Source organism: Schistocerca nitens, chromosome 2 (assembly GCF_023898315.1).
Source record: "Schistocerca nitens isolate TAMUIC-IGC-003100 chromosome 2, iqSchNite1.1, whole genome shotgun sequence".
NCBI classification, from domain to species: domain Eukaryota; kingdom Metazoa; phylum Arthropoda; class Insecta; order Orthoptera; family Acrididae; genus Schistocerca; species Schistocerca nitens.
The window spans coordinates 76,148,957-76,168,381 of record NC_064615.1 but is presented as its reverse complement, the minus strand read 5'-3'; the positions used below and the strand labels follow the sequence as shown (position 1 = coordinate 76,168,381).

The window sequence follows — 19,425 nt, the reverse complement described above, 5'->3', positions numbered from 1 at the left end:
TGTAATCCAGAACGTGAAACATGAACCTGACGTGTATACATATTTATATTTTCTTCTGCCTGTTTAATCTCTATACAGGACACCACCGGCTTCCCGTGCCATACATTTTATTTTTGATTTTCTTCGTAGTTTGTCCGTAATTAACACGAGACGCCAAAGATGCACGAAGATCCACCAGGGAAATGACATCTATTTTTATTATGTGGCTCTTTCAACCGGCGACCTGCTCCAGTTGACAAAAAGAGAAGACATTCGCGTTTTCTACCTGTATGTGAATCGCGGAGAAACACAGCATATAAACTTGTGTTAACCGTTTTTAGGCTCCGTTTGTGAGACAGAGGAAACCAACCTGGCATTTGCCATGTACGTGTGGAAACCTGGTGACTTGAACCAACAGCAATCAGTCTGTCCCAGGGACTCACTGCAGATGTGGGTCGCCTCCCTGTTTCGCAAGACAGCGCATTGTGCAATAGTCTCGAGGTCACCCAAAAATACGTGAAATTTTTCTTTCCCAATCTTACATCCGTTATTTTGATGTGACAATTTGCCTCAGTGAAATGGTATACACAACCTTCGCATTTTTAGTTAAACTTTTATCTACTACGACAAGTCTTGTCCTTCCAGCTTACATTTTTTTGTGGACGTCTCAAGAGCTTTTCACATTACTTCCTGGTCATCAAGCACTTTAGTAATGACAAAGGTATCAAAACTACCAGGTGTTATTCGAATGTTTTGTAGACACCGCGTCTTGCACCTAACAACTACTTTTTTGAAAAGTATTTATAATATCTTTAAACTTCGGATATACATCCGATTTTGAACAGTTATGCGAACGAAACCATTATTGTAACATAAGCTAGAGCATTGCAGATTCAGTAACTTAGAACCTAAACGTTTGTAATGTCGATGTGTATTTGGTGGCACGTCTTTGTAAGCAAATGAGACACTTAAAAAATGCAGCGACCACACAGTTGCTACAAAACGCACACATCAAAAAAGTTTTGCATCAACCCGGTGCCCAGAACTCCTGAAGACAGATGTTGACTGCACATATTGTGTCACGGAAACAGTCCGTTTGACTGTTCAGACATGTCACTAAACCCACTTAAAGATGTAGACAACCATGTATGAGCAGCGCCTATTAGACGGAGGGGTCCGACAGCCGATCAGTTCCAGTCCTTCCACGAGGATGGAGGTACACGGCTCGTGTTGTCTGTAGTTCAACCTTGCCTAGACGTTCAATACCAAGGTTGGATCGCGTCCGCATTGTTACTTTGTGCCAGGAATGGTTCTCAACAACGGAAGTGTCCAGGCGTCTCGGAGTGAACCAAAGCGATTTTGTTCGGAATTGCAGAAGATACAGAGAGACATGAACTGGCGATGATATGCCTCGCTCAGGCCGCCCAAGGGCTACTACGGTAGTGGATGACCGCTACTTATGGATTATGGCTCGGAGGAACCCTGACAGCAACGCCACTATGTTGAATAACGCTTTTCGTGCAGCCACAGGACGCCGTGTTACGACTCAAACTGTGCGCAATAGGCTGCATGATGAGGAACTTCACTCCCGACGTACAAGGCGAGGTCCATCTTTGCAACCACGACACCATGCAGCATGATACAGATGGGCCCAACAACATGTCGAATTGACCGCTCAGGATTGGCCTCACGTTCTCTTCATCGATGAGTGTCGCATATGCCTTCAACCAGACAATCGTCGGAGACGTGTTTGGAGGCAACCCGGTCAGGCTGAACGCCTTCGACACACTGTCCAGCGAGTGCAGCAAGGTGGAGGTTCCCTGCAGTTTTTTGGGTGGCATTATGTGAGGCCGACGTAGGCTACTGATGGTCATGGAAGGCATCGTAACGGCTGTGCGATACGTGAATACCATCCTCCGACCTATAGAGCAACCATATCGGCAGCAGATTGGCGAGGCATTCGCCTTCATGGACGACAATTCGCGCCCCCATCGCGCACATCTTGTGAATGATTTCCTTCAGGATAACGACATCGCTCGACTAGAGTGGCCAGCATGTCCTCCAGACATGAACCCTATAGAACATGCCTGGGATAGATTGAAAACGGATGTTTATGGACGGCGTGACTCACCAACCACTCTGAGGGATCTACGCCGAATCGCTGGTGAGGAGTGAGACAATATGGACCAACAATGCCTTGATGAACTTGTGGATAGGATGCCACGACGAATACAGGCATGCATCAGTGTAAGAGGACGTGCTACTGGCTATTACAGGTACCGGTGTGTACAGCAATCTGGACCACCACCTCTGATGGTCTCGCTCTATGATGGTACAACATGCAATGTGTGGTTTTCATGAGCAATAAAGAGGGCGGAAATGATATTTTGTTGACCTCTATTCCAGTTTTCTGTGCAGGTTCCGGAACTCTCGGAACTAGGTGCTGCAAAACTTTTTCTGATGTGTGTATATAGTCAACTTCTGTTTCTTGATAAAGTAGGTCCCATGATACTGTATTAATCGTCATGTTTTTAGTTCCATACACATTTTGACGACCATTGCAACACATTTCGACTCGGAAGATAAAATCCGTTTTGGAGGAGCTGATTGGTAAGTTCTATCTGTAGGAGGACTCCAGAAGATTCAGAGACCATTCAGAAGCAACTCTCTATTTCTGAATCCTCCATACTCACTGGATGATGTTTCTGATACACAGTGTAAGGACACAGACGTACTTTGATTTCATTTTGATGTCTAGTCTAGTTTACAACAACACGCGATATCGTTTACGTGTGTATTTCTATTTGCCATCAATCATAGGTGGGCTAGCAGTAGCGTTTTACTCTAATAATCAAAGTCATGGGTGCCGGATTGTAGGGTGTGTTCCAAAAATGAACAGTATAGAGACAGAAGTGATGACGCTGTCTGCAGGACCTGACCATCATTTAGCAGGACAATGCTCAAGCACGTACAGTGCAAGCTGTTACTGATTTGTTTGACTGATGGGGCTGCTAAGTGCTATACCACCTGATGCACTCCCCTGACTTAAGCGTGAGTTCAACTCGATTTCCAAACTGAAGGAAACACTTCACGGCATTCGCTTCAGAACTGCTACAAATTCGTCGGGCAATAGACCGCGTCGCTCCAACTGTCAGTACAACTGGCACTGCTAAGAGTATCCTACGACTTCCACACCGCTGGCAACGGGTTATACACAATGCTGGTGACTACTTTGAAGGTCAGTAAAACTTTGAAACACGTATCCATTTTGTATGAGCTGTAAATAAGTAGTTGCCACTGTTAAAGTTCCAACCCTCGTATTTCGAGTGAGGTGGGTCATTTGATTCAGTAGGCTGTTTTTAAAAAGTGTCCAAAAGCGCAGTTAACTCTCGGAAGTTACTACCTCCAAACATACTCGTATTATGAAAATTAATAGTGGGTGTGGCCTTCAAGAAATGTTATAAATATTAAGCATAATTTCTAAAAAATGTAACTAAAATCGATAAACTGAATCACACAATGGCAGCTAATATAGTAAATCTTAATTAAAGTGACTAGTAGGAAAAAAGGCGAAAACTTCGAGAGACTTTACTTTCTAGCCTCAGCTGTCTGTTGTGTTGCATCAGAAATGTCTTAAAACAAGTGAAATTAAGACTGAAAGGAATGAAATGCCTTGTATCAGAAGTGTGACGAGTTCCGTAGAATTACTCGTACAACACTTACTATTCAAAGACGCTTTCTGTGACATGCTGAGTAATAATTTAAGAACAGGATGAAGTGTATTAATTATTAAACATGGAGGTTACTGATTACGGGAGTTTAAAATTTATTCAAAATGTTTCTATCATTGAGCTGAGTTGAAATACTCGTACACTGCAAAGACGTGCCGTAAAAATGAGCAGCTTAGTGAGTTGGGTATTACTTTGTGACAGCAGCACGAGGCAGCTTTTCATTTCTAAATACTGCAACGTGAACGAATACTCTACAAATAGTTCCTTTGCAGCGTGCACTGGCACAGTGCTACTATTAGTGATGGAAGCAGCAAGTGTATGTATTACGCCTGAGCTGATCACAAAGCTACTACGTTTGCAGGTAGAAAAGTGTCTTTGCAGATTTCTTGGAAACTTTGTGCCCCTGTCGATAAATTTGAAGAGACGACTAACTGAAGGTAAGTGGATATAAATAAGTTATTTGTGCAGAGTATGTTATATAAGAGTAAATTTTAAAAACTTTTTTTCAGCGATTAGAAAGCGAAGAAATTATTATTTCCTAGAACATAGGGGTAACTTTGTGACAGCACTTATAGCTGCAGAAACAAATATGACGATTGATTTGTAGAAAATAAGTCTCATTAGTGAAATTAGGGACATATTTAAATATTATAGTAAAAAGACAAAGTTTTATTTCGCTTTGCAATTTTATTTCTAAATATACAGTTGTTCAGAATAGTGTATTAAATGTGTCGTGATTTTGTTTATTCTCATACCACTGAACTTCTAAGTTTAGTGTCTAACAGTTTGATCTAATTATCTTGCTTATAATTTACTGTGTTAAATGTACATATTGTCACCCGTCTTATCTGTCACCAGTTCTAGTAAACAGACGTGTAGCTAAGTGAGCAAAAATTTTGCCTAACACGTTGCTTAATGAAGATTTTTTTTCTTGTTTTTTATTCTAATTTCTTTCAGTGAGGATAAGCCTATGATTGTTTTGATTTTAAGAAAATTAGAAAAATAAATCTCACTAAATTGGCAAAACAATGTGACAAATGTTTTCTGTTTATTGATAAAACAAAACCCATAGAACTTGCCAGATCTGTAACAAAGTTATGACTGTATGTCACAAGAAACAATAGGTCAGCCTATATTTTTAGCAGATGACTTTGCTTTCTCTGTTTTAGACAGCGTCTCTCAATGTTATCCTCAGTGGACGAGGGGGGAGATAACTTTGTGACAATTAATATTCGAAATTCTGAATATCTCATTGGTCATACAAACTTGGTTTCCTTCAAAATTAAAGGATAAAGATAATAAAATTGCATGTGTACGGAAATAAAATGTCGCATTGCGTACACTCTCAGACAAAAAAATGACGCACCATGAACGAATTATCCGAATTGGACTGAAATCGGGCCAGAGGTGGACCAACGAGTTATTGACTTGCGCAATTTGTGAAGCTCTTTCTCTTGAATAAATCATCCAATCTTTTTCGAATTGTAGTCATTGCTTTGTCCGTACGTGTACGTCACATCTCCCGTTTTCCGTCTCATTCGGATAATTACTTCGTGGAGCGTCGGTTTTTCTTTTTCTTTTTTGTCTTAGAGCGTATTTATGAAGTTATATTACAAAAAGAGCTAAAAGTGTCACAAGGTTGTCCATTTTTATAATAATTAAACGCTTGGCATTAGAAACATTTGATGTTGGGCAAATATCGTCAGTCAACAGACGAGGTTCTGGCACATGCACTGCTCATTTACGGCCATCTGATACGCGCAGCAGGGCTGTGCAGCATCTGGCACCTCTGTATTTGTTAACCTGAGCCAGAGGATCTCGTTCTGTGGAACACCGATTTGATTACACTGTCCCTGGCAAAGCTTTGGATATGTTACGCTGTCCAGTCACATTAATGTGACCACCACCTTTGTTCGACGTCAACGTCTAGGAACCACTTAGAGAGGTCAGGTGGCAACACTAGTAGTAAAAGGTGTGTAAAAGGTGTCGTGGGGATGCAGAAGTCAGTGCAGTCGTTGTAATATGGAAACGGAGCGATTTATCACGCGCCCAAAAGGGCATGGTCATTGTCTTTCAGGTCAAGGGTGAAAACATTTCCGAAACAGCTAAGTCTGTAAACTGTTCGCATGCCGTCGTGGATAAAGTCTGCTGTACTTGACGAAAATGTGCTATCCAAAAATGGCAACTGTGGAGCACCATGGGCCAGATCACAAGAGTGAACGATGGCTGCGGATATGTGTATCCGCCAACAGACGTGCATCTTGTAAATAATAGATTTCAGCTATCAGTCGTCCTTTTGAAATTTTATTGGCAGATCTAGATTTCAGCTAGAAACTAGCCATTCTCAATGCTAACAAGGGAACCTCCCCATCGCACCCCCCTCAGAATTAGTTATAAGTTGGTACAGTGGATAGGCCTTGAAAAACTGAACACAGATCAATCGAGAAAACAGGAAGAAGTTGTGTGGAACTATGAAAAAATAAGCAAAATATACAAACTGAGTAGTCCATGTGTAAGATAGGCAACAAACTAAACTTATTACACTGAACAGAGACGTCAATGAACGAAAAGACAGATCATAACTTTGCAAAAATAATGAAAGTAAATTTTTCACTCTAGGGAAGATTTGAACCAAGAACCTCTCGTTCCGCAGTTGCTCACACTAACCACGGGACCACGGCGCTCCTAAACTCGGACTCTCCTAGATGTTGCCTATTTTGCACATGGACTACTCAGTTTGTATATTTTGTTTAGTTTTTTCATAGTTCCACACAACTTCTTCCTGTTTTCTCGATTGATCTGTGTTCAGTTTTTCAAGGCCTATCCGCTGTGCCAACTTATAACTAAATCTGAGGGGGGGGGGCGGTTCCCTTGTAAGAATACAGGTACATAGTTAGATGATTTCATAAAAAAGTTGCAATTAATCGCTTAACTCATATGGTTTGTATATTGCATACCACTATCATTTTTAATCAATGCATGTAATGCCTGTTGGTCGGACTTCATCCACAGTTCACTGAATACTAATCTTTGCGGAAGACGGGCCGTGTGGAGAACACCTCAGTTGGTTACATGGCCATGTGAACTACATATAAACCTCAATGGAAGTAAACCACTTCAAATTTAATTACATAAAATGGAACATAAGCAAAATTCTTACATTGTCATCCGACTTATTTCATATTTATCATCAAGTAATAAAATTTTCATGTTCACTCCTTGTGAGTCCGTTATTATTATTAAAACACTTAAATTACTTCAGGTGGGTAAAACTTTTTTAATTTTTAAAACATTTTTTAAATTTATAAAACACTGGAAGACACGTGCTGTATACGTCTATTGGTTGATATGGCTTAAATATATTTATTTTTATATTATATCTCCCTTTATTAAAACATAATGAGTATATTGCTCGTCATATTTACTAAATAGTTCATAGATGGCGCCAAACATCAGTTAGATGCATGGTTATTACAATTTGGGTATTCCGCTATAGATATAGAGAGTGCTGACCTCTTTTTTCCTTAAAGCCGACTTTTCTTCTAAATGTAATACAACCAATATATGGAATTGCTGTTAATAATACTGTTTATGTATCTGAAATAACATATCGTGGAACAAGTTCTGTTGGTTCAGAATTATACTGAATGAATATACAAACCATATACAAACCATATGAGTTAAGCAATTAATTGCAACTTTTTTATGACATCATTTAACTATGTACCTGTTGTATTCTTAGCATTGAGAATGGCTAGTTTCTATCTGAAATCTAGATCTGCCAATAAAATTTCATAAGGACGACTGATAGAGGAAATCTATTATTTACAAGTCAATAACACTCACTGCGTGCAACAGCCTCTGAATGGAGGGTAACCTGATGAAGACGTGCAACTGTTGAGCAAGTGACCACCCCCATGAACCAAGGGGCTACCAACAGGGTTACCATTCAGCGAACGTTGCTGTGTAGACGCCTCTATAATAGGCGCCTGGTTCATACACCCATGCTGACTGCTGTTCATCGGTTCATGCACCCATGCTCACTGCTGTTCATCGATTCATGCACCCATGCTGACTGCTGTTCATCAGTTTGTGCACCCATGCTGACTGCTGTTCACTGGCGACGAAGGCTGCACGTTGCACGCCAGTGCTGTAACTGGACGACCACTGCGTGGTAACTGTTGATCTTTTCAGAAGAATCACTTTTTATGCTCCACCGGACAGTTATCTGTTGGCGTGCACGGTGTGAAACGCCTGAAAGTAAACACTCTGCAACAATTGTTAGAAGAATCCAGGCCAGAGGAAGGAGCGTTTCGGTCTGGGATGTGTTTAAGTGGCATTCCCTGTGTGATCTCGTCATTCTCTAAGGCACAAAGGCTGAGCACAAGTATGCATCTGTACTTGGGGACCATGTCCTCCCCTACATGCAGTTTGTTTCTCCTCGGCCCGATGGCACCTACCAGCAGGACAGTGCAAAGTGTCACACAGCTTGCATTGTACATGTGTGGTTAGTAGAGCATATGGATGAGCTTACTGTACTCCCGTGGTCACCAAACTCTCAGGATTTAGACCCAATCGAGAGTCTGTGGAATTATTTCGATTGGGCTGTACATGCCATGGGTGCTCAACCGAGAAACCAAAAGCAGCACTGGAGTCGGAATGGCTCCACATCCCTGTCGTCACCTTCTGGAGTTTCACTGACTGTCTTCCTGCACGTCTTGCAATGGCCCGCGCTGCAGTAGGTGGTTATTCAGGCTTTTGACAGATGGTCACATTAATGCGACTGGACAGTGAAATAGTATTTCTGTTGTACATTGTTGAGAGCGGCTTTTATTTTGATGAAACCAGTTTGTATTCTAGTTAGCTACTAAAGTCTAGTAATGTAAAGTACAAGCCAATTAGGCATCGATGTTACATAAACTGATGATATTAATACATAAGGATTATTAAGTCCAGTTTACTGCCCAGCACAGCTTAAATAATAATTATCCCTGGCACGCATCTCATATTTTAGTGTCCATATATCTTACTGTATTAAAGTGTATTGCATGTGTTTAACTTCAGTTTTTGTATACTATAGTCAAGTGACCCATTGGCATTACTATCTTTACAGACCTGAACTTACACTGAAGCGCCAAAGAAACTGGTAAAGGCATGCGTATTCAAATACAGAGATATTTAAACATACAGAACACTGCGCTGCGATCGGCAACGTTTACACAAGACAACAAGTCTCTGACACAGTTGTTACATAGGCTACGTCTGCTAGAATAGCAGGTTATCAAGATTTAAGTGAGTTTGAACGTGGTGTCATTGTCAGCGCACGAGCGATGGGATGCAGCATCTCCGAGGTAGCGATAAAATGGAGATTTTCTCGTACGACCATTTCATGCGTGTGCCGTGAATATCTGTAATCCGGTAAAACATCAAATCTCCGAGATCGCTGCGGCCGGAAAAAGATTCTACCAGAATGGGACTAACGACGACTGAAGAGAATCGGTCAGCGTGACAGAAGCGCAACCAGTCCGCAGAAAATGCTGCAGATTTCAATGCTGGGCCATCAGCAAGTGTCATCATGGGAACCATTCAGCGAAACATCATCGATATGGGCTTCGGAGCAGAAGGCCCACTCGTGTACCCTTGATAACTGCACGACACAAAGTTTTACGCCTCAAGTGGGCCCGTCAACACCGAGATTGGACTGTTGATGACTGGAAACACGTTGCCTTGTCGGACGAGTCTTGTTTCAAATTGTATTGAGCGGGTGGAGGTGTACGGGTATGGAGTCAACCTCATGAATCCATGGATCCTGCATGTCAGCAGCTGGTTCAAGCTGGTGGAGGCTCTGTAATGGTGTCAGGCGTGTGCAGTTGGAGTGATATGGGGCCCCTGATACGTCTAGATACGATTCTGACAGGTGACACGTACATAAGCACCCTGTCTGATCATGTGCATCCACTCATGTCCACTGTGCATTCCGACGGACTTAGGCAATTCCAGTAGGACAATGGGACACTCCACACATCCTGAATTGCTACAGAGCGTCTCAAGAAATACTCTTCTAACACTTCCGCTGGCCACCAAACTATCCAGACATGAACCTTATTCAGCATATCTGGGATACCTTGCAAGTTGCTGATCAGAAGACATCTCTCCACCCCCTCGTACTTTTACGGATTTATGGACAGCGCCGCAGGATTCGTTGTGTCAGTTCCCTCCAGCACTATTTCAGACATTACTCGAGTCCATGCCACGTCTTGTTGCGGCTCTTCTGCGTGCTCGCGGGGGCCCTGCACGATATTACACAGGTGTACCAGTTTCTTTGACTTCCAGTGTATTTGTTGTGTTGATGGGAACTCTTGTTGCGGAGGAGCTAATTATGAATTTTTATTTCTTTTTAGACCCGTCTGTGTATCAATCCTGCTAAGTAAGCAAGTATTTAAAGTTGTAAGTGAAGTGTGTTACTGTACCTAACTGCTCTATAATTGTAATTGCCTAATTCCAGCTGTAACATTTATGTTCACAATTTTTAAATGTTTTCTTTTATTGAATGGCCGCTTCAGACTACTCGGTTCAAACAGTATTACATTAAGTGGAATACGTTTTTATTGTGCCGAACTTCGTTTGTGGAGACCTCTGGAAAATAAAAGTAATTGTTGTACGAAAATCTTACACTACTGGAGACCATTACCAACACGTCTCCTGCTCCATGCAGTTGCCACCTTAGTAAGCATATTGTATCATACCGCATATCTTTCACTGCAATGATATATCATGCCTATGTTTAACTGAATCAACGAGCCAGTAGCTAAACGTACACTAGGTTATTCTGATCCCTTCACAACAGTACCCCTCTCCAATCCTCCTGCACGCAAAACCACTCACACATTTCGCCACGCTTTTCCTTCTGACATTTGTTCAGTGCGTTGAGTACTCACGTCACCAAGCCAAATACACTCAACGCTTGCTGTGTTGGCGGTGCGGCAATATGCTTATCAAGACACTTTTTCACAAGAAGATGTTGTAACAATGGAAAATTGTACTGAAATTCCGGAGGATCTGCAACGAATTGACGCATGTTGCAGGGAATGGCAATTGAATCTCAATGTAGATAAGTGTAATGTGCTGCCAATACATAGAAGGAAAGATCCCTTATCATTTAGCTACAATATAGCAGGTCAGCAACTGGAAGCAGTTAATTCCATAAATTATCTGGGAGTACGCGTTAGGAGCGATTTAAAATGGAATGATCATATAAAGTTGATCGTCGGTAAAGCAGATGCCAGACTGAGATTCATTGGAAGAATCCTAAGGAAATGCAATCCGAAAACAAAGGAAGTAGGTTACAGTACGCTTGTTCGCCTACTGCTTGAATACTGCTCAGCAGTGTGGGATCCGTACCAGATAGGGTTGATAGAAGAGATAGAGAAGATCCAACGGAGAGCAGCGCTCTTCGTTACAGGATCATTTAGTAATCGCGAAATTGTTACGGAGATGATAGATAAACTCCAGTGGAAGACTCTGCAGGACAGACGCTCAGTAGCTCGATACGGGTTTTTGTTGAAGTTTCGAGAACATACCTTCACCGAGGAGTGAAGCAGTATATTGCTCCCTCCTACGTATATCTCGCGAAGAGACCATGAGGATAAAATCAGAGATTAGAGCCCACACAGAGGCATAACGACAATCCTTCTTTCCACGAACAATACGAGACTGGAATAGAAGGGAGAACCGATAGAGGTACTCAAGGTACCCTCCGCCACACACCGTCAGGTGGCTTGCGGAATATCCTCTTTCTCGCTTCGCTGCAAAACCCGTATACGTCACTTTTCGATTGTAGCTGTAGACACAGCGAGTGTGTTTCATAGATTACTGACAAGAACACTGTACAATGTAGTGAAGAATGTGAGATATTGCGTGGAATCTTACCCTGAACATGTCAGCTGTGAAGAGATCGTTTGCTCGAGACACCGTCTGCAGAGCATCACTGAAATCGCCATCAGGCATTTTTTCGAATATCTGAAAGGACAAGAAACAGTAATTTTAAGATTATGCTCATAAGTGCAAACATAATGTGCTTAGATCATATTTTAAAACGACAGGCTCATCAATATACAAAGAACGGCGATCCAACATGCTTCGAATTTTGAAGACAGTTTCACTTGGAAAAATCAGAATAAAAATTTAGCATCGCTGTCGGAATGATTTGAGAAAAGCAGTTAACCAGTTTCCGGTACAAATATTTATTAACTACCCTTGGCCATGATTTCAATAATTGTGAAATTGTCTCCTTCAGAAGTACATGGATCTATGGAGGAAAATTTTTACATTATAGCTGAAAAGAATTATTGAGATGTAAACGATGTACAAAACCACTGGATAAAAAAATAATAAACAAAATTACTTAGACGTAAAATCGCATATTCGCGACGACAAATTTCAGAGCAAAGGAGTTCATGTCAACTAACATGTATGTGTGGCCATCCGTTAAACAAAAACTGCCATTATAGCTGGGTTAAAAGTAAAAGTCTTCACTTTAAAATGTATACGAATTAAAATTCTGTGAAACGGCCCACATGTGGCAAAATAATGCAAAACATTTTCTTAATAGGTCCATTTACTTCTGAAGAAGACAATTTTACAGTTGCTGAAACATTGATCAAGGGGTGTTAACAAACTTTTATACTGGCACTGGGTGGCTGATTTTCTCAAATCGTTCTTTACATTCACTGTTTCTGAACACCAGCTATGTTCAAAACATACAGCAGTTACTGACATAGAGACAACAGAATATGTAACTGTGCGTAAGCTGTTGAATATCCCATTGATAAAAATCTGCAGGATATTTCGAGAAACTATTTTCCTCCACCTGCCAGTCATGGTTAAAGTTGGACAGGGAAACTCGAACAGTTAGAATCTCGAACAGTTAGAATCTCGAACAGTTACGTGAGTCGCTTTGTGCACAAATGATATGGTTATTTTTACTAATCTGATACAGTGACATTAAAATAATACTCCTGTAAAGCCTGAAATATACCGTGAGGGCTTGCGTCAGGCCAGAAATTTTTGTTCTACAACTTTGTAATAACTGTTTCGAATAATGAGAAGACAAACGAAAGACTGGCAGCTAGAGAAACATAACACTGGTAAAAATTCTCCCGTTGTGTATGATCGGATGACGAAAGGTTCTTCACATCTTGAAGACGATGGATTGTTCAATCTTAACGCAAGTCCAGTGACTTTATAACAACACCATCGATGTTTTCACATCTGAAGAGAGCGAGGAATGTAAAACAATCCCCATTATTTACGCCACGTATCTGGAGCAACATCTATACTCTGTTAGCCACCTAACAGATTGTACCATGGGTACCACAATTATTTTCTCCCTTTCCTGGTGCAGTTCCGAATGGTTACCGGGAAGATATCATAATTTAATAATGATGGTATGACAGTGTTGGTAATACACTACTGGCCATTAATACTGGTACACCGCGAAGATGACGTGTTACAGACGCGAAATTTAACCGACAGGAAGAAGATGCTGAGATGTGCAAATGATTAGTTTTTCTGAGCATTCACACAAGGTTGGCGCCGGTGGTGACACCTACAACGTGCTGACATGAGGAAAGTTTCCAACCGATTTCTCATACACAAACAGCAGTTGACCGGCGTTGCCTAGTGAAACGTTGTTGTGATGCCTCGTGTAAGGAGGAGAAATGCGTACCATCACGTTTCCGACTTTGATAAAGGTCGGATTGTAGCCTATCGCGATTGCGGTTTATCGCATGGCGACATTGCTGCTCGCGATGGTCGAGATCCAATGATTGTTAGCAGAATATGCTATCGGTGGGTTCAGGAGGATAATACGGAACGCCGTGCTGGATCCCAACGGCATCGTATCACTAGCAGTCGAGATGACAGACATCTTATCCGCATGGCTGTAACGGATCGTGCAGCCACGTCTCGATCCCTGAGTCAACAGATGAGGACGTTTGCAAGACAACAACCATCTGCACGAACAGTTAGACGACGTTTGCAGCAGCATGGACTATCAGCTCGGAGACCATGGCTGCGGTTACCCTTGACGCTGCATCACAGACAGGAGCGTCTACTATGGTGTACTCAACGACGAACCTGGGTGCACGAAAGGCAAAATGTCATTTTTTCGGATGAATCCAGGTTCTGTTTACAGCATCATGATGGTTCCATTCGCGTTTGGCGACATCGCGGTGAACGCACATTAGAAGCGTGTATTCGCCATACTGGCATATCACCCGGCGTGATGGTATGGGGTGCCATTGGATACACGTCTCGATCACCTCTTGTTCGCATTGATGGCACTTTGAACAGTGGACGTTACATTTCAGATGTGTTACGACCCGTGGCTCTACCCTTCATTCGATCCCTGCGAAACCCTACATTTCAGCAGGGTAATGCACGACCGCATGTTGCAGGTTCTGTACGGGCCTTCCTGGATACAGAAAATGTTCGACTGCTGCCCTGGCCAGTACATTCTCCAGATCTCTCACCAATTGAAAACGTCTGGTCAATGGTGGCCGAGCAACTGGCTCGTCACAATACGCCAGTCACTACTCTTGATGAACTGTGGTATCGTGTTGAAGTTGCATGGGCAGCTGTACCTGTACAGCCATCCAAGCTCTGTTTGACTCAATGTCCAGGCGTATCAAGGCCGTTACTACGGCCAGAGGTGGTTGTTCTGGGTACTGATTTCTCAGTAACTGTGCACCCAAATTGCTTGAAAATGTAATCACGTGTCAGTTCTAGTATAATATATTTGTTCAATGAATACCCGTTTATCATCTGCATTTCTTGGTGTAGCAATTTTAATGGCCAGTAGTGTATTTACACTGAAGGCTTCGTAAGCCGTCTAGCGGCTAGGGGCTATCCGACTGCGAAATTCTGTATCTGAGCACCAGACTATTGCTGGCGTAGTATTATCACTGTGGTACTGTTAGAATGTTCCCACATACGCCGTTCTGGGGCCCAGTGGTGACCGCATCACTGGTAACATTACAAATACGTCTACCGGGGGCCTCTCAAGACTCGTCGGACGCTCTTCCCCTGATGTTTCGACAGATATTTGCAAATTCATTTTCGCAGTTTGTAGCTGGAATGATGCAAATACCGCTCATCTCATCTTTCATGCGACTCGTGTGCCGCCCTTGCTCTGCCCTGACTGCTACCACCATGCAGCAGCGCTACTCAATCGCTGCTGGGGTACTCGTTATTCTTCCTGTTTACTGTCCTTGTTCATGTATATCGGTAAAAGGAATATTACGCTAGACTAATTTTGCGGCTGCTCTTTCGAATGGGCATTTAAAATTCCGCTTTAAAAATCATTTTGTATGTGACGATAAACATTCTGACGTTTTCCATTCCCACTGGGCGTCGCATCTAACATATGACGAGCAGTATTTGTTTGGGTCAACACCATACACAAATTCCAAAAACGGAATTGTAAATAACTGCCGAAACATCAGAAAAAATGGCCTGATGACCCTTACTACGTAGTCAACATTTTAGAGCTTTGGGGGAAGACAAAAATATACACTCTTTTACGTGACAAAACGGTCACTCCCTCCCGGAGTCTATGAAGGTTTAAAGGCTAGTTATGTTCACAGACGGTGTTCAGACTGCTTTGTGGCGAACGTCATTTTAGAGACGTTGCCCCACCCTCACATGTGTCTTTTTATGAGGGGAGACAAAGCGTTTGGTGTACGAGACACCGATAGACACGCCAGAAGATGTGGTTGCTCGTTTGGCTAATGCCGCAGCCCTTACTTATACACCAGATGGTTTTGAGCGTGTTAGGCAATCACTTGCACGGAAATACCTGTTGCGCCTTAATGTAAGCGAACACCGGAAGTTTACTGAGGCTTTTTGCAGATGATGCTGTGGTGTGTCGAGAGGTTGTAACAATGGAAAATTGTACTGAAATTCAGGAGGATCTGCAACGAATTGACGCATGGTGCAGGGAATGGCAATTGAATCTCAATGTAGATAAGTGTAATGTGCTGCGAATACATAGAAAGATAGATCCCTTATCATTTAGCTACAATATAGCAGGTCAGCAACTGGAAGCAGTTAATTCCATAAATTGTCTGGGAGTACGCATTATGAGTGATTTAAAATGGAATGATCATATAAAGTTGATCGTCGGTAAAGCAGATGCCACACTGAGATTCATTGGAAGAATCCTAAGGAAATGCAATCCGAAAACAAAGGAAGTAGGTTACAGTACGCTTGTTCGCCCACTGCTTGAATACTGCTCAGCAGTGTGGGATCCATACCAGATAGGGTTGATGGAAGAGAGAGAGAAGATCCAACGGAGAGCAGAGCGCTTCGTTACAGGATCATTTAGTAATCGCGAAAGCGTTACGGAGATGATAGATAAACTCCAGTGGAAGACTCTGCAGGACAGACGCTCAGTAGCTCGATACGGGTTTTTGTTAAAGTTTCGAGAACATACCTTCACCGAAGAGTTAATCAGTATATTTCTCCCTCCTACGTATATCTCGCGAAGAGACCATGAGGATAAAATCAGAGAGATTAGAGCCCACACAGAAGCATACCGACAATTCTTCTTTCCACGAACAATACGAGACTGGAATAGAAGGGAGAACCGATCGATAGAGGTACTCAAGGTACCCTCCGCCACACACCGTCAGGTGGCTTGCGGAGTATGGATGTAGATGTAGATGTAGAAACATTTTCAGTTACATCGTTGAAACACTACAAAATTCTCTATACATCTTTTCCTTTAAGGCGAATCACCTAAAACTTGCACGGCAAATCTTACGGAAATGGAAGTGATATTGATGTGTGGTTTTCTAAAAATACTTTTTTCTGCAAACATACACTTTTTCAACGCGACAATGCCTACTGACACTAGAAAACTTAAAGTAGGCTTAAGTAGAATGTCAGTGGTGTTTGTTGAAGGAGACTAGTGCGTATGATTCTAGTGCTTATCGTTTACGAGGTACGATGTGTTGAAAAATCTCCACACCGACACTTTTTTGTACCATTCAACCTGTGTAGTTGCTAGGGACAATACTGTTATGTTTGCTTACAGTGTGCTTGTGTGTTTCTTGAGTGCACTGCGACTTGCTAGTAGTTAGCGCGCGACAGTCAAAGCAGTAGTTCGTGAGAGGACGACGGGATTTACCATTGCAGAAAAAGATGACATTGGTGTACGGAGAGTGTATGACATCTACATCTACATGATTAGTCAGCAATTCACAATTAATTGCCTAGCGAACCACATTTCAGCTACTTCTGTACCGTTCCACTCACGAACAGCGCGCAGGTTCAAAATGTTTCAAGTGGCTCTAAGCACTGTGGGACTTATTTATTTATTTTTTATTTATTTATTTATTTATTGTTCCGTGGGACCACATTTAGGAGAAGTCTCCATGGTCATGGAACGAGTCAATACATGAAATTATAACACGATTGTAGAAACAGATAAAATGAAATATAAGAAACATATTCAGGCGACAAGTCGTTAGTTTAAATAAAGATAATCAAGAATGTAACACTGGAATTTGCTTAATTTTTTAGCTCTTCCAGGAGTTCCTCGACAGAATAGAAGGAGTGAGCCATGAGGAAACTCTTCAGTTTAGACTTAAAAGTGTTTGGGCTACTGCTAAGATTCTTGAGTTCTTGTGGTAGCTTATTGAAAATGGATGCAGCAGAATACTGCACTCCTTTCTGCACAAGAGTCAAGGAAGTGCATTCCACATGCAGATTTGATTTCTGCCTAGTATTAACTGAGTGAAAGCTGCTAACTCTTGGGAATAAGCTAATATTGCTAACAACAAACGACATTAAAGAAAATACATACTGTGAGGGCAATGTCAAAATTCCCAGACTATTGAATAGGGGTCGACAAGAGGTTTTCGAACTTACACCATACATAGCTCGACCAGCCCGTTTTTGAGCCAAAAATACCCTTTTTGAATCAGAAGAATTACCCCAAAAAATAATACCATATGACATAAGCGTATGAAAATATGCGAAGTATACTACTTTTCGTGTTGAACATGTCACTTATTTCAGATACTGTTCTAATGGTAAATAAAGCGGCATTTAGTTTCTGAACAAGATCCTGAACATGGGCTTTCCACAACAGCTTACTATCTATCCGTACGCCTAGGAACTTGAACTGTTCCGTCTCGCTTATAACATGCCCATTCTGTCTGATTAAAATGTCAGTTCTTGTTGAATTGTGAGTTAGAAACTGTAAAAACTGAGTCTTACTGTGATTTAGCATCAAATTATTTTCCACAAGCCACGAACTTATATCATAAACTACATTATTTGATAATGTTTCAATATTACACACAAGATCCTTCACTACCAAGGTAGTGTCATCAGCAAACAGAAATATTTTTGAATCACCTGTAATACTAGAAGGCATATCACTTATATAAATAAGAAACAGCAGTGGCCCCAGCACCGACCCTTGGGGAACGCCCCATTTAACAGTGCCCTATTGGGACTGAACATCATTACCACTCTCAATATTGCGGAGGATTACCTTCTGCTTTCTGTTCTTAAAGTAGGAGGCGAACCAATTGTAAGCTACTCCCCTTACTCCATAATGTTCCAACTTCTGCAGTAATATTTTGTGGTCAACACAGTCAAAAGCCTTCGTTAAATCAAAGAAAACACCTATAACGTTCGTAACCTTTTATTTAATCCGTCCAAAACCTCACAGAGAAAAGAGACTATAGCATTTTCAGTTGTTAAGCCATTTCTAAAACCAAACTGTACATTTGACAGCAAATTATGTGAATTTAAATGCTGCAGTAACCTTGTATATACAAACCTCTCGATAACTTTAGCAAACACCGATGGCATAGAAATAGGTCTATAATTGTCAACATTATCCCTGTCTCCCTTTTTATAAAGTGGCTTCACTACCGAGTACTTTAATCGGTCAGGAAACCGACCACTCCTAAAGGAAAAGTTACAGATATGGCTAAGTACTGAGCTAACATACGTGGAACAATACTTCAGTATTCTGCTAGATACCCCGTCATATCCATGAGAGTTCTTGGTCTTTAGTGATTTAATTATTAACTCAATCTCCCTCTTGTCAGTATCATGGAGGAGCATTTCAGGTAACAGTCTCGGAACACTTTTTTCTAAGAGCGCTATATGATTCCCTGTTGGGACTAGGTTTCTATTTAGTTCACCTGCTATATTCAGAAAGTGATTATTAAGTACTGTGCATATATGCGACTTATCAGTAACACGGACATCCCCACTACGCACTGATTCTATCTTCTCGACCTGTCTCTGCAGACCAGCCACTTCCTTTACGACTGACCATATGGTTTTAATTTTATCCTGAGACTTAGCTATTCTATCTGCATACCACGTACTTTTTGCCTTCCTAATAACTTTTTTAAGCACCTTACAATACTGTTTGTAATGGGCTGCTGCATTTAGATTGTGACTGTTTCTAACGTTTTGATATAATTGCCACTTTGTTCTACAAGATATTCTTATCCCTTTAGTCAGCCACCCAGGCTGCCTGTTTGTGCTAGTACCCTGTTTTGAACGTTCTAACGGAAAGCAACTTTCAAAGAGCACGAGAAAAGTCTTGAGGAAAGCATTATATTTATCGTCTACTGTATCAGCACTATAAACATCTTGCCACTCTTGTTCCTTGATAAGGTTTACA

The 19,425-nt window shown here is 41.6% G+C and overlaps 1 protein-coding gene across 1 annotated transcript in view; it reads right to left on the bottom strand.

Annotated features, from left to right (window-relative positions):
- LOC126235743 (serpin B6-like) overlaps window positions 1-19,425 on the bottom strand; it is a 103,235-nt gene that overhangs the window by 57,773 nt on the left and 26,037 nt on the right. Inside the window, exon 2 of the mRNA XM_049944529.1 lies at window positions 11,640-11,729. Coding sequence (XP_049800486.1) covers window positions 11,640-11,717 — 78 coding nt within the window. The 5' untranslated portion in view covers window positions 11,718-11,729. The remainder of the gene's footprint in view (window positions 1-11,639; window positions 11,730-19,425) is intronic.